Raw genomic sequence first — 16886 nt, 5'->3', positions numbered from 1 at the left:
TTTACTAGTAAACTGGTAAACCTTGAAACCGACGTATAACCGATTGCTATCTGTTGAATTTTCCTCCCGTAACTCTGTCCTCTGTGACTGTCTCCATCTAGAAACTAAGCTGTGCGGTGCAGGGAACAACTCTGACTGGCACATGATCAGACTGTGGTATACGGAGCGGTAGATTGGCTTGTAAAAAAAACGTGTTCTTTGAACGGAATGACGCATTTAAAAAAAAAATTACTCGATCACACAAATTTGATCGTGGGAAGGAAAAATCGTGATCGTGATTAAAATTTGATTAATTGTGCAGCCCTAGAAATGACTGCCTCCACTTTTTCAATAATGTGAAGATCACAGCCTGGGTTGGCATTACTTGGGATTATAATGCTATGTGTCATACTCTTATCCTGATTTATGATCAGGGTCAAGTAACAAAGCGCTAAACACACACAGATGTCAGAACACACCCTTAAAAACCCCACCTTTACCTAACATGTACAGGCGAATACTTGACAATCAGCTTCTGTTAGATTTGTAGACTGTAAGATGCATTCCTGTGTGTGAGCCCAACCTTACAATTCTTTCATTTTTTTCTTTTTTTAAATGTAGAGCATTCACATGGATGGATACTGTGTCTATTTTTTCTTTATCTAATAGTTTAGAGCTGCTTGATTTTTGGTCACTATTGAAATCACAATTCTTAAACACTATAACTCATTGCTCATGTCTTTTGGGAAGATTTTGCATTTATTGAACTTGAAAAAAAACAGTGAAACAGCAACAGTCAAAATGTGTTTTTCTCAATCACGCGAGATTGTGAGCTGAAATCTTTAGGAGCCGAAATCGTGAGTGTGATTAAAATTTTGACCAAGGGAGGACCCTTTGTGCCTGTGAGTGAATGACACACCTTGATCCAACCCACTGGGGCTGCATTTCAAATGTCCCACCCTTTTGCCAACAAGGCTTGTTAATGTACACAAATGACATGACAATGAACTTGAACAAATTGAGCAAGAGTTGAAAGCCAAACAAAGGTATCTGTAACAGCATCACAACCTAACTTAAGCTTTTAAGCTTTTAAATACCATCTCGCAGCACGCTGACACTGTGTAGACGAAGGCCCGGCGGCAGTTACCCATGATTACACTGTGGGTGGCATCTCAATACTTTCTGTAAAAAGCTAGGCTATAGGTTGAATAATATGAATGTTGTTGCATTGTGTGTTCAGTACCATGTGCACAGTGTCTTCTTTAGACAACATTTGATGCATTCTAATGCATTCGTTTGTTTCTCCTGTTTGAATTTGTACCGCCACCCATCGCCACCCATCTGTTAGCGTTCTGTAATTTCCCATTTTATTGGAATGAATTAATATCTATCTATCTATCTATCTATCTATCTATCTATCTATCTATCTATCTATCTATCAAAAACAAAAAAACAAAAACTGTAATTTCCCATTTTATTGGGATCAATATATATCTATCTAACACTACCAGGTTTAAACATTTGGAAATGGTTAACAATTGGAAACGCCATTGTACCTGGGAGTTGAAGACAAAGTATTTGGGCGTGCACATCTCCTCGTCAACGGGGTGAGGCTCGACGTGGACGCCGGTGGATTGGTGGGTGCCGATCACCACCGGGGAAACGTCGGCTCGGGAGAAATCAATGTGCGCCGAGTTGTTTAGCAGAGGGGACAACCCCTGCATGTTTGTGGCGTTCGTGCTGAGGTTGGCCGAGTGGTGGTCAAGGAAAGGAAGAGGGCAGGGCAGCTGGGTCTTCTTGTAGATCACCTGGAAAAGAACAATATGGAGTCACGTTCCGTTCTTCCAAATGAATGAGCAGTTATCCATAGTCCTCAGAAACCCATCGGAGGTTAGAACGCAAAGAACGCGGAAGGAAACGGAACATCTGGGATTTTCGACCTGAACAGACTGTTCAGACTATACAGACTGTTTTTCAATAGACTGGAACTACATTTTCTACATAATGTTATTTTCTTAATGCGTGAACTGCATTCACGGGTCTCTAAACCATGTAATACACCTGTGGCAGCCATGTTAGAGGTCCTAACTGTCAGTAGGGAGGACAGGGTGAAGCAAAAGCTAGTTAACAATCTGATTCTGCTATGTTGTTGAAACAGCATGAGCTTAAGGGCAGTAGAAACAGTTGGTAAACACAACATTGACAGCAAGCTTTCAAACACACAGTCATTGGATGCATTCTTAAAGGGAAACTACGCACATTTTCAAATCGTATACATGTTATTCCTATGGCTTAACGTTGTGTTCACGCTGGGCGTGTAAATCCGCTTTGCGCCACGTTACTACTGAAATACTTTCCACACGTTGATAAAAGAATGATGCAAAGTTAGCGTGTTCTTGTCATGTGCTTCGCCCGCCGCGAATTTGCGTTTATTTGCGTCTTTGCAATGACTTTGTATGTAATCCCACTAAACAATTTGCGCAAACCGCGGGCGGTGTGAACACAGCATAAGACATTTCAAGAAAAATTTTTAACATGGAAAACTCTTCAAGGGAAGTTTTGGGTCCCCTGCTGGAGCTGCTCCTTCCGCAACCCTATACCCGATAAGCGGACATAGATGGATGAACAACTCTCCCAAATGTTTTTGGGATATTCTTTTTAATTTTTTTGGGGGTAATTTAGGCCTTTTATTTGACAGGACATCTGAAAAAAGGAGGGGGGGATGACATGTAGCAAAGGGCCGCAGGTCGGAGTTGAACCCGAGCCCGCTGTGTTGAGGAGTAAAGCTCTATATATGGGCACCCAATATATCAACTGAGCTATCTGGGCGCCCTCCCAAATTAACTTACTATGCCTGAATCCAACATTTTGCTCATAAATTATATTTTTTTTTAAAAAGTAGCTCAGTCCGTAGGGAGTTGGGTTTGGAACCGGAGGGTCACTGGTTCAAGTCCCTGTATGGACCAAAAAAAGTAGGGAGTGTGGATTGGTGGCAGGAGAAATGCCACTTCACCTCCTGGGCACTGCCAGGTGCTCTTGAGCAAGGCACCATACCCCCCCACCCGCTCAGGGCGCTGGTTTGGCTGGCAGCCCACTCACTCTGACATCTTTCCATTAGTGCATGTATAGATCCTGAGCGTGTGTGTGTAGTTCAGGACTGTGTGTAAAACTAACCAAGTGTGGACACAGAGTGTAAATTGTAATTTCCCCATAGGGGATCAATAAACAGATTAAATTCTTTCTTTTTTTTTTTTAAACAAAAACTTACCACACCCAGGAAGAAGACCATGCAGGACAGGGAAAAGCCGCTGGTGTAGCCCAGGTAGCCTGAAGAGTAGAGAACATCAGTGATTGGGACCAAAACAAACACCGACAGTCACTGACAATCATTTTGGTGTCTATTCACAGATATGGGTCACATGCTTAACTATTAGGGAAATAAAGATGCACTTAACTCACAATTCAATATTATTCACCATATTAGGTTCCCATTACGATTTTCTCATGATAAAAATGTATATTTATATAAACTGAGTAAAATAACGGGTAATAATATCATATCAAAAGTGCAATTGAAATAGTATTTAATCTTAAAAAAAGAAAGAAAAATGGGCGTCCAGATAGCTCAGTTGGTAGAGTGGGCGCCCATATATAGAGGTTTACTCCTCAAAGCAGCAAGCCTGGGTTCGACTCCGACTTTTTTATTTGTATCTCAAACGGTTATAATCTTTACACATTATATCACTTTTAACCGATTCATAATGCATTGTTACGTCGATAGATTTGACTTGCAGTGGGAATCAAACCCTTTAATAAGGTCTGGATGGAGCGGATGTCAAACATAATACCCATGAATACAAATCTAATGCCTGAAACACCAAAATCAGAAATACTATTGTCATTTATTTAATGAAATTGAGACTTTGATCCTCTTTGCTTCTTTAAGTCTAACTGGTTTAATCACATAATCTTTGCTGCGGGCTCAGTGTGCAGCCTTTCTGTAGCTCAGCAAGCTGAGGCAGATCTGCACTCATAAATTAGTGTTGGAGCTGACTGCACTCTTAATAGAAGTGTTCCCTTACAGTAACACTGATTGCCAGAGCTGACTAAGGGCTCCACTAGTGTTACATTACTTCTGGTTTGGCCAAGTTGCATACAGACAGCTGCAAGAACGTTGCAAAGAAAATGGCTTCCAACTGCAGGAAGTGACATAGATCCTGCTTCTGAATTAGGATATTAATACTGAGTTACAGAGCATGTGGTAAAATAGTTGAACAATGTACAAAAGAGAGGCAAAGTCTTTCCCCTTACGGAGGACCATCATGGACCTGATTTTAAGATTTTTCCTGATTTAAAATTTTTTTTTTTTATCCTTTTTATCCTGTTTTAAAAAAAGTTTTTACAACTGAAGAAAGTCTCAGTTTGTCGTAGGTTTTGTTGTATTGCTGCTTCGTTTTGTGTGTGAAGTGAAGTAATTCTCTCGTCTCACACAATTTACATCACCTTGCTGCTAGCTAGCCTAGCATGTATTGTTATCTTACTTCATGTGTTTTATGCAGCAATGTTTTATCAGCCGGGAAGAGGAAAAAAAAACAAGATCCGCTGCTCGTTCATTAGCGAGACGTCGCCCATGCGACAAAGTAGTCTTTGTAACTACTTATTTTTTCACAGTCTTAAACTTCAAACAGTATTACAACAGACTAAGACTTTCTTCACTTGCAAAATGATCTTTTCTATGTACAAACATCATATGTGTAATTCATAGCTCAATTCAATTCGTGATCAAAACATAATTAGTCTCTTCCCCTTTCACTACCGTAAATTTAAAAATAAGGTCCCATGGTGATCCACGGAAGGGGAGGGACTTTGCCTCTCTATTCACAATGGCTGGTGTAAAGTGAGTTCCTACCCAGGTTTTTAAGGAGAGATAAAGGCAGAATGATTCCAACGGACACAAACACCACCAGGTAGTTCCCGTTCAGGTACCATTCACTGCAAACACATCACAGTGGTTAAAGCCTTTAATGTAAGTATTGTACACACATACAATAGTTATCTTCTAACACACGCATGCACGCACACTCACCCAGAGATTTCATCTACACCCAAGAAGGCTCTTAACACTTCCGGTAGCTCATACTTCACGATAAAGAGGTAGCTGGACATGGCTGCAGGACACGACAGAGAAACTTCCGTCAGACAGAGAAGCTACATTACATGCATGTATAGTTTTTGCATTTTTATTACAGGTCCCATATTATAAAAAGTGAGCTATACATGTCTTTTGTAAATATAAAGCGGTGAATAGTAAATACTGTGAAAGTACCAAGTATCAAAACGGTCAATCTACAGAAAAATACACACAGCCTGTATTCAGACACTGTGCCTTTCAACAAGCTCCCAGTACTTCTGTACAGCTGTGATGTCACAACGTTAATAAATATATATATATATATACACACACACACACACACACACACACACACACGTATATATATATACAGTCATTCCCCAGCTGCAATGATGGTGCAGAGACTCAGAGAGCGCAGACATGGAAAACCTGGAAGAGCAGATTTTTCTTTTCCGGGAAGGGGGGCTTAAAGAGACAGGTACTAAATAAAACATAGACAGTAAAAGAAACCGATAATGTGACTCTGTTTTTTTACGGAGACCAGTGAAGTCTATTAGAAGCTCTTTTCCGGTGATAGCTGAGCGTTACTGTGCAGCCTCCAACTGAGCTTGAAGACGTAGATGTGACGTGAGCAACCTGTCTGAAAGTTGGAAGTCTTCTGGTAGCTGTGCCAAGAGAAATCTCAATCATTCTGAATCTTGCGGAGACGGAGAGCATAGGTATATGTTAGGATATAACATAGACACAGGGTAATTATTGCTAACTAAAATGCTAGTTAACATTAGTTAACATTAAACGCTTCAGATGTAAAGTTATTTGCTGTCAAAGTGGCGTCAAAATGAATGGCAGTCAATGGGATGCTAACGGCAGGTGAGTGCTAGGTAGCATCAAAATGGCACAATAGGAGGTACGCTTTGTGGACGCTCTCTTGTGGACAGCCTTGGCTAAAACGGAGCGTTTTAGACAGAGGGCTAGCTCAGGCACAGAATGAAAATTGTGTTTTTTAAACATTAAAACATTTCTAGAAACCCAAAATACAAGTATGAATCTAAAAATGAGCATGATTTGGGACATTTAAACTGTAGTTAAAGCTTGCTTTTTCAAATCAAGCTGAGGCCACACACACCCACACCACCCCACACACACCACACCACCACACACACACACACACCACACACCCACAACACCACCACACACACCACACACAACACACCCACACACACACACCACAACACCCACCACACACACACACACCCAGCCACACAGCCTACCTCCAATATTCTGCAGAATTATGGATCCGAATGCTGCCATTTTCCCAGGCCAACCAAACGCTCTCTCTCCCAGCTTCTCATAGATGAGGGATCCTGCCACAACAGACAAGGTCACATTAGCCGTGGAAAAAAATGATTTCAGTGACAAAAAGCATCAGGTTAATTTGAAATATATGCAATCTCAAGCACAACTTCTATTTATGACCACAAGGGGGTGGATCAGTACAAAAAGATAGTTTTGCCAAAAGTGTTTTAGAGCACAAGTTTGCAACTTTTAATTTTTTTTGGACTATTCACCCCATAATCCTAAGCAATATGTACTTATCTACTTAATATGTACTCTACTGACCCCTAGTCATAGGCTGTATGTCTATTAATTGTAAGCAGTTCAAAGACAGGCCAAGTATTGATTGTGAACAGTATTTCACACAAAATAGGAAGCAAAGATTGGATTTAAAGTGTAAAAAACAAACATGATTCTGTGCAGCAGAATTTGTGTACTACTCTGGTGATCGGCACGCAACCCCTTAGATTTATCTTGCGACCCCAGGCTGGGACTAGAATGTGGCTCGGGATGCATTTTTCTGTCCGAACCTGAGCAAGAGAGAGTAGTAACTGAGCCCAACCTGAACCCAACAGACTTTTTTCTGTCAGAACCGACCGGAGCAGGTTACAGTTAATGTAAGCTGAAGCACAGAGTTTGTGTTACATAAATATTTACCGCCTGAAATAGCCGATGTGTGGCGTTTACGTAGCAAACACCAGCACTGAACAAGAATAGCCCAACGCAGACATCAGATCCATCATTTTTAGTTATTTTTCACTGTATTTAGACTAACAATTGGTCAAAGCACCATGTCACGTAGGACAAACCCCATCCAAACTCAAACTGCATTGGTAAATATTTGTCAGCCTCTGGGTTGGGATTCCACAAAGAAATATGAACTGAATTGAACTTAAAACACCAACCTCCTTCTTTAGCTGTCATAAGGAGAAGATGTACAGAATATAAGGAGAGGACGGCCACAGCAATGAGGAGGATTCTGCACAGAGGGGAAAAGCAAAAGTCAGTGATCAGTGCAAAAATGAGACATGAAAACAACCCCTGTGTGAATGAAGTCAGCTTTGGTCATTTGAATCCTTTCAAGCTATAGTATAGGGAAAGAGACTGAAATGATGTGGGGGGGAAAGAAATAAGAATAAAGTCAATAGTAGGGAGAAGATTTTTGTGATGGTAGTGTCTGAGGAAATGCATGTGTGGCAAAAGATAGCAGGAGTTCATTATTATTCCCTTTTCTGCTATTATTTAAGTAGCTATTGTGATGTTCCTCTACTCCATTGACACGGAGTGCTCTCTTGTTCCTTAAAGCACCACCAGGTCATGAGGTGGCCACGCAGGAGGGGCATGGATAGTGGACAGGAGGTGTATGGTGACAGCAGGGTGTCGGATGTTTAAAGCCACCCATGAATGCTGATAATGCATGGGGGCAGACAGAGCTGGAAGAAATGTGGCAGAGGAATTACGGCCACAGGGAGTTCAAACGTGTCTGCGTGGCAAAACTGCTCTATATTCCATGTGGCAATGTCATTATCATTAATATTTTTGCAAGAGTTAATTCTGTCCCACTGGCCAACCAGCTCATAGCCATGTATCCCATGTAGACTTCTCACCGTCTTGAGCACCGTCTTGTCTTGGGTGTCCATCTGAATCATTACACCATTGTCACTGCCTTAGTTGAGCGTGGAAGCTAGCGTTACATCTTTAAATGTAATCAACACTTTGACTTTGATTTACAAAACTATATTGTACGGATCACATTAAAATGTACAATACACAATAACAACATATATACTTAAAATATATTAGTAATGGCTAAATTGATGCACATTGGTGGGATAAAGCCTAGCGTACCTCCCTTCTCGTTATGGGAGCTTAGCGCCGTCCAGGACAGTTGTGATTGGTTTAAAGAAATACAATCAAGCCAGAGTGTTCTTCCCTCTATCCCAGAATAGATAGGCGATAGGCGATGAAATGTCAATGCACAGAAAATGGAAGGTTTTAGATAAATAATCATCTCTGCCGCACTAGTACTTACGTAAATAGCACAATGCCGGTGTTTGCCATGGCGTAGGACAGGCCCAGGATGCCGCTGCCCATGATAGCGTTGCTCAAGTTGAACACAGACATCCCAAAGGAGGTGTGGCCGGGATGCTGCTCCGAGAGAAAAGAAAGAAGGAAGAGAGAAAGGAAAACAGATGAACATTGCTGAAAAGTCTGCCTTTAAAATAAAAATCGGACCCAGATAACTGACGAAATTGACAATTCATCAGTAGTGTAGTCGTTGCAATAAGAAAGATAGCAAACATTTGGCATGTGCATGCACAGGAACATAACGCAGCAAACCCCAATGACTTTAACGCCAAGAGTAACATATTTTGTCACCAACAAGCTGTAATTCAAGGAAATATACACCCTCACATTCTACTACACTGTTTGATGCAGTTGTGTATTGTTTCCAGTAGTTAAGTTTTACTGAACTGAATCATTCCACCCATCCTAACATTTCCCAGAATGCCTTTTTGGTCCAATACCATCTACACAAAATCAAAATAAATTTGCTGCAGTGTGATGTGATTTGTAGCAGAGCTCATATTTTTGGTTCGCTAACATACTGTTATACCAGCTTCTAACAAGATTAATGGCTGCTCTCACAGTGACTAATGTGGCAAGGCTTACTCTGAATAAACAGACTGTAATTGCAGGAATTGAATTACTTACATATTCTTCATGGTATTCGTCGTATTTCTTCTTCTTCATCAAACCATTTGACAAGAACTTCTGGCTTTCTCCATCCTCGTCATCCATAAACTGACTGCAGGAACAAAAAAACAAAAAAATTGAAGCATGAATAAACACATGCACACACTGTGGCCAAATCACTTTATATTATGTCAACTTTTAGGTTACACTTCGTGACACAAAATGTAAAAGGCCCGCCATCAACTGTATCCTTTGTGTTGTGAAAACAAACCGATTGGCTGACCTAAGTTGAGTTGGGTGTTCGGTTCAAAGTCGGCAGAAACAAAATAAAATCAAAAGTTGTTGTGGTTCGTCTTTTTACTGTTTCAACAAATACCACTCTAGTTTGGTTGAAATGACCCCGTAAATCACCCATTACATGTAGAAAAAGGTTGGCTGTATACACGCTGAAATGATTAATAGAGTGTGGAGAGGACAGCGATAGCGCTCTTGAAGTTGTTTTTGGTTAAACAAAAAAGACTTTACTCTTTAACAAAAAGGTCTATTCTTTTCATAATGTTGTCAGACACAGTGGCAAAAACAGCGCTTTAGTGGATGGAAATTGACGGTGTGCAATTGCCCTATATTTACATTGCACCCTGGTTCGGGACTGCCTGTTACAGCGTTGTTGCTCAATACTGGACAAATTTCAAAAATTTGTGTTCACATTAGTCACTTAGACACCAAGCATGGGACAATGGGGTACAAGCTGAAAAAAAGTACCCTTTAATTCACTTAGAGTGTGTCAAAATAAAAAATTGCCACCACACACCAGTTGCAGCATCTTTGTCAGTCAACAATGTTAGATCATTCTAAACAGTCCCACAGCTGTAATAACTGGCTCAATCTAAATGTTAAATGGTGGTGACTGGTAGTGCCCGCTCATATGGGGGGCAGGAAATCGTGACATCATGGTTGCTGACCTGTCAATAGTGGCCTTCTCAGAGTCGATGGGCTCTGGGAAGCGGTCCTCCAGGCTGTCGGTGCTGTCTTCATCGGCCTCTGTGGAGACTTTACTTAGCTCCATACGATCCACGGCTCCCGGCATAGTGGTGCACGGCAGGGTGAGAGGCGGAGAAGTTCGGTTTTCAGTGTTTCAGTGTTTTCACAAGGCGGTGATGTGCCTCTTCCTCAAACTCTGCTAGAAGTTGTTCCAAAAGACCTATAAAAAACAGAAACAGAGGAAATTTACTAAAACAGTTTTGAAGATGTTGGGTTCACATCTTCAACAACAGTGGCTATACTTGCCAAAGTCTTAAACACATTAAAGATCACCAGAGGAATGCCCATTTTCAGCTGATTACAAGCCTGTAGACGCATGTATTGTCTAGCTTTTTTTGGCCTTGGATGGAGAACACTTTAGGGAAAATGGGGCCCTCTACCCGGCAAATCAGTCCATCTCTTTTCCTGGAACTGAGTTTGTTATGTTACCTTAAAGAGCTGGGACATGGTGCAACCTTGGCGCCTCCCACAGCGCCACCAACACCAGCAGGACGGCCGTCCTGTTAGCTTTATTGCTATTTCCATTTCATACCAGCCTGATTTATGACGCTAACTATATTTTCTTTATAATGGCTATTAGTAAAATGCAATATATAATACAAATACAAATTGATGTCTCATGTCTAATCTGTCTTTAGGAAGATATTACAATGTTTGAAGTACATAGAAATTTGTGGTGGGAGTTGAGTCAAGAAACCCTGAAACCAAGTCAAAGGTGCAATGAGTTCAAGAGATCGCCCGACGGCCACCAATAACAGGCTGCTTGTTTATGGTTTATTCAACCTCACCCACTACCATTAAAGAAAAAAGGCCAACAGTGCTGCACAGGGGATTTTCCATCACTAACATTCATCATTAAGTTGTTTAAGGAGTGCTGAAGACAGTGAACTAAGCCTGTGTGATTATAAATGGCTACTAACAGTAAAAGTATTTACATGGCTTTTGTCACTCACACAATGAGCTCTTTGATTGGGTGGAGCCCGGGCGAAACACAAACCATAGCAAAACGTACGCAACAACAACAAGGGAGATGTCATGCAAGAAACATGTAGCTCCCAAATTCTCTTTTGTTTCAAAGTATTTACAGCAGCAATTGGATGTCGCCAATCCCAATGGACTGCCAGAGCCCAATTTTAAGTATTTGTGCAAATATATGGCTCTGTAGCGGCTAAATGCTCCACTGTGTTCACCAGCTAATTGCTAACGTTTCGGCCTGCCATCTGGTGCCTGGAAGAGTAGTCGGCTATCCCGTTTCAAAGCCAAAAATGACACTATAAAAGTGGTGAGAGTGAACCAAAACAGTAAGGTTGATAGGTGGTAAACAAAAAAGATACAACAGAAGTAAAAGCATAGGATATATTAAACTATACTAGGGTTGCACGATACTGACACAATGTGATATTGCGATATAATTTCATTATTTTTAAACATGTAAAATTACAAACGTTATGGGAAAACGCATCTAAATACATTTGTTACAAATTAAACATGTTTTCTTACAACACAAGGTTCATTTCAACTGACTGTCATACATGAATAATTAAATGAGGACCAAGTCTACAGAACAGGACATGTTGTACTGGTGGACAGTATAAAATAAATAAAGATAACAGGACAGAACTTTTCTTTCTCTTCTTTGATTTGTTCCATTTTAGTTGTATCTATTTCTTCTCTTACATTGTCACTCCGTTGAAATATGCACACAAGTACGCTCCATAGGGTTTGTCACGCAGTGGACCCGTGCGCTGATATGCATTAACATATGCAAGTGGCACCGGCCAATGAAATGATGGTCATAGTGTTTCAAGCGAGCTCTAAATCAAACATAACTACGCCGCACAGCCAACGGACGGGACGCAGCGCTCAACAAAATAAAATATTGCATACTTATTGCGACACTTTTGATGTATTGCGATAACACTATTGAGTCGATATATCTTGCACCCCTAAACTATACTATTACATTATTGTTATAGAACATGTAATACTGTAGCTGGCCAATGTTTGTAAAATCTCAATCTGCAAAATAAGTATGAAATGAATGTTGTGGAGTTAAAATTAAAATATTCCCCTCAGAAATGGAGCGGCGTATGACAACTAGGCCAGAGTTGTCTGAAGGAGATGTGGCACACCTGTTAGGCCTGGCTCACATGTATTTAAGATGGCTGCCAACTATGCACTAGTCTCTTTTGTCTCATCACCATGCACCACCCCGGGGACACTCGGATTCTTCATTCAGCCACTATAGTTTGACTTTTCCTTTTACACACACTTCATATTATACTCACCCATGCACTCATTTCACTATTGACTGAAACTTCTATGTTTGCCTAAACCAAGTTTAGTTTGGCCAAATAAAACAGTTCAATCAATCAATTAATTAATCCAATGTATTGATTAGGTGTATAAATCACCATACAACATGGTCTCAGTGTACTTTTTAATTAAAGGAATACAGAAATAACAGACAGCAAAACAATTGAACAACATTCATTGTTTTTTCGTGTGAGCTTCCTCTTTTGTTACAAGTGGGAGCTAAATAGTAACTCTTTAAAAAAAATGCAAGTACCTCAAAACGGTACACAACTACAGATCACTACTCTAAAAATCAGCTTGTGAAAACTACTAAAGGATGTTTGTTGTAGCAAGCGCCAACTAAAGGACTTAAGCTCAGGTTTTCCACTCGCCAACAGTTTTTTGAGCTCCCGACAAAAAGCCCTGTATCGGAGCCAAATCAACATTGGCACTTGCCCAGCCAATCTAGTAGTGTGTGGGCCCCATTAGTGTGAAAAGATAATAACAAGACAGCAAGTTATGTAATGTGACTAGTACAGTGAACCGGCGATTTTGAAGTCTAGTATTGGGACCTTAGCTTTTAGTAACAGATGTTTACAACACAATGTGTACAGTCAACCTGAAACTACCTAAAACTCTCCACCCTGACCCCTTGCAGTTGGCTCTACAAGGTAAACATCTTTCACATAAAGTTTCAGTCATTGGTAGTCTGTTGTTTTCCCTGTGATCTTTAAACCTCCAATATCTTTGAGCCAACAGAGATTAAGCGGCTATATTACCGCTAATAACCGCATCACACAGGCCAGCACACCTAATCTCTCACTGTCGCTCTCTGCTGTGTGGCGAGAGAGCGGGTTTCACTTTTCATTGCCAAGAGGATTAACCTGTCTGACTTGGTTAACTTCAAGCGTTCTAGAATTCAATACTGCCATAACAGCAGCATTACACTATGGAAGCACACGTTTGGCAACATGCCACAGAGGTCCGGCTCTGACGCAGTATCAGTTTTGTTTAGGTGAAACTGACTGTAGTTTACACCTACAATTACCATAGGCCCTGTTCACACCTGGAATTAACGTGTGTCGTGGGTGATGCGATCACAACAGCATTGGAATGCGTAGCCACGTGCAACTGGAGTGACCACTTCAGAGACAACGATGCATTGTGTTTTTTTTTAACTTGCCGGTAAATTTAAAGAAGAAGAAATCAAAACAATGCATACTGGGTCTATTACTTTGCGTCTTCCAGGAAAACCAAATTGCCCAAGATGTTTGATGCGCTCGTTATAAATCTCCTGGGCTTCTTGGAAAATGTCAGATGCCGTGGGCAAAGCCAGCTTATGGAACCTCGCTGATAAAAAAAAAACGGGGAAAAGATACCTTTTTAGAAAGGACACTGTCTGAGGAGTGGATCTCTAGGAGATTGCGCTTTCACTGGAAATCTGCTCAGATATCATCAACAATCATTTGTGTAATGACTGCATTCAAAGTTGTCAATCCAATACGGTTCCTCTCATTCACCCAGGAGTTATTCATCATGGAAAAGATCTTCCCCAAAGGGGCATTGGTTCCAGATAAACACATGGCGAACTGACAGTGGAGGCCTACACGCCCAGCACTCGTCTGTTGGTTTCTCTATGTTCCACTTCGTGGACTTCCAAAAAGAATTGTATTGCCTGGGATTGATGTGAAGTTGAGGATCTGGATTGTAACCCGATCAGTTTGTTTGAAGTACAGGATAACTATTGGAATTGGCTTCATTGCCTTGTGTTGAGGCATCCACAGCAACATCAACAACAAGGTCGACATCCATAGTGTCTGCCTTAAGCAACTCAATAGGAGCCAATAGGACCTGCTTTACTGTTCATGGCTCAAAAGCTTTGGCTGCACAAAAAATAGTGTTGGGTTGTATCTGTAAACACGTTCATCTCAACTTCCTTTCTGCAATCAACACTGATTAATTGTGGGTTTTTGGAGATTCTCATCTCATGGGGGGAAACCTTTCGGGCCCAGAGCACCAACTTTTGGGGTGGAGAGTGTGATGAGCTCCAAGCCCAACTGGCCCAGCATTACCCAGCACTTGGGTCACTTGTTCTGTCCCATACATGATCAGCAGTTGAGGTTGTGTTATTTATTTTTTAACCAAGCAGTATTAACCCTTGTGTTGTCTTCCCGTCGACCTGCAACGTTGTGTTTTTCTGGGTCGAAATTTAACATTTTGATGTCTGTTTGACACTTTTCTCAACGTTTTTGTAGATTTTTTTGCCAACTCTTTTTGTCCTTTTATTAAGTTTTTCAAGTTTTTTCAACAAGTTTTTTTTCTCACATTCACCAATTTATTTTGTCACTTCTCCTTAACAACTTTTTGTCACCTTTGGAAAAAGAATTCTGATTTTGTTTGGTCACTTTTTTCAGCGTTTAAAAAAATGTTTTTGTTGAACTTTTCCTGCGTTTTTGAAGCTTTTTCTAACATTTGTCATTTTTTTCAACATTCTTTCATCATAGTTCTGATATATATTTCTTTTGTAAACGTGTCAATTTGACCCCGAGGACAACAGGAGGGTTAAGAGCGTGTGTTCCACCAGATGGTAGGCTGTCACCGGCTTTTGCCAGTAGAAGATACAATATTGTTACTTTCCGCTTGTAGATACAAAAAGGGAAAGTAAATGTAATGTAAATGTAAAAGATGTAATGTAACATATATAAAATAACATTTATATTAACAGCCCTGACAGTAACACATTCATTGATTCATGGTGTGTGTGCATTGTTCATGTTTTTATTTTGGGTTGGGTAATAATGTGTGCTCTGAAAACAGGTAGAATCTTATTCCAATTGTGGTGAAAACAAGGAATATTTCATAGTGACTGTCAAAAACTGGGACATCTGAGTGTTTAACATATATTTGTCGGGACTCTGGACACCCAGCTTGAAACTGGGATCCTTGGCAAACCGGGACGTTTGGACACCAACCTTTGTTGTTGCTGCTACATTTAATGTAATCCTTCCAAACAGAAGCCATTTGAAATGCTAAACTGTATGCAGACAAATACATCTCTCACCATGTCTGAGCATTTGCATCCCATTGTGTCCTCAAGGTTTCTGGGATGCCTTCACACTTGTGTTTACAGCTGCCACACACTGGCCAGAAACACAACTAAGCTTACAGCTTTTTCACAATTAAACAATACATTACGTCTTTGGTCTTAGATGTCTAAGACTGTCTTAGATATGATGACCTGCATTCAAAATAATTTCCGTTGGTCCAACATGCTGTCACTAATTTTGAATGCAGAACCAAACATAAAATTAGGAACACAAGCAAATCAACCAAATACATCACAAATAACATTTCCTGTTATAAGCTTCACAAGTAACCCAAAGCATTTAAGGACAGCAACAACTGAACTTTGTTCTAAGTCAACAAGTGTAGGGCCAAAAAACTGCATGCAATGAATTGCAGATCAAGCAATATGCAGTTATGTTCATAGCTTCATTCCATTTACAGATTATCTTGTTGTTACTATGTGTACAGACGGTAAGCATTTACCAGTCACCACAAACATTCATCGAGTAGCTAAAAAAACTAACCTTCTCCAAAGTTTTGCATATTTTCAAATTAAAAGAACACTTTGAAACACGCTTTAGGAAGAACTATTAGATCAGTTCTTGCAACAAATCCGTTTAAAACCTCCTATCTTCCGTCTGAACAACTCTCCTATCTGATATTCCTCCACCCAGACAAACTCTTGCATCAGCCACCTGAAAGCAAAAATTCCTTCCAGCAATGCACACTGCTGAAACTCTGGTCTACTTCACTTGTCACAGTGTAAGCCAGTGGGTTTGCCTTAAAAACAGCCTGTTGCAGCTCGAAAAGTAGAATCAAGAAAATAATTAGCTCCAAAGAACTACTTGGAGTATTTCCATCATTCCTTGACAACAAGCATTCTGCAATTTGTCATTATGAACCACATTTGTTTAAGCAAAGCAGGCATACTCACTTCCTAAAAAAAAGAAAAGAAAATCCGTAAAATTGGTCCCGGTATTGTACCTTATGTTTTCTTTTGGAATAAATTCTTAAAACATATAAGAGATAGGTGAATGGGCGAGAGGCTGCAGCTGTTTTGTGACTCAGGTGAGAGAGCAGGCTTTTTAAAAGGGAGGAGGGAGGGCCTCTGTTGACCAATGAGGGAAGACAGAGGCCCCTCCCTCTTTGAGCACCCTCCTAACTCCCCGACTACACACACAAACATATGCACATGCGTCTGCCTTAACAGAAATTAGCAGGAGGGCAGATGGCAGGGACATAAAAGTATGAAAAAAGTATTAGCACTAAAAAAATCTAAAAAAACTGATTGGAAGAAAGGAAACATGTAACTAGATAGATAGATAGATAGATAGATAGATAG

General features: G+C 40.5%; 1 protein-coding gene across 2 annotated transcripts in view; it reads right to left on the bottom strand.

Annotated features, from left to right (window-relative positions):
- Nucleotides 1-16886, bottom strand: part of slc38a4 (solute carrier family 38 member 4) — a 55756-nt gene that overhangs the window by 13209 nt on the left and 25661 nt on the right. The window contains exons 1-10 of one of the 2 annotated variants that reach the window (XM_032505757.1): nt 16479-16643; nt 10105-10343; nt 9161-9254; nt 8478-8593; nt 7351-7424; nt 6382-6474; nt 5066-5147; nt 4889-4971; nt 3248-3306; nt 1536-1787 (exon numbers count right to left, since the gene is read on the bottom strand). In XM_032505757.1, the coding sequence (XP_032361648.1) occupies nt 1536-1787; nt 3248-3306; nt 4889-4971; nt 5066-5147; nt 6382-6474; nt 7351-7424; nt 8478-8593; nt 9161-9254; nt 10105-10229 (978 nt within the window). In that variant the 5' untranslated portion in view covers nt 10230-10343; nt 16479-16643. Of the gene's footprint in view, nt 1-1535; nt 1788-3247; nt 3307-4888; nt 4972-5065; nt 5148-6381; nt 6475-7350; nt 7425-8477; nt 8594-9160; nt 9255-10104; nt 10344-16478; nt 16644-16886 lie in introns of those variants that run through there. The other variant, XM_032505758.1, reaches the window with a different exon arrangement.

The sequence above is a fragment of the Etheostoma spectabile genome, chromosome 23 (assembly GCF_008692095.1).
Source record: "Etheostoma spectabile isolate EspeVRDwgs_2016 chromosome 23, UIUC_Espe_1.0, whole genome shotgun sequence".
Lineage (NCBI taxonomy): Eukaryota > Metazoa > Chordata > Actinopteri > Perciformes > Percidae > Etheostoma > Etheostoma spectabile.
This window is presented reverse-complemented; position numbering and strand designations above follow the sequence as displayed.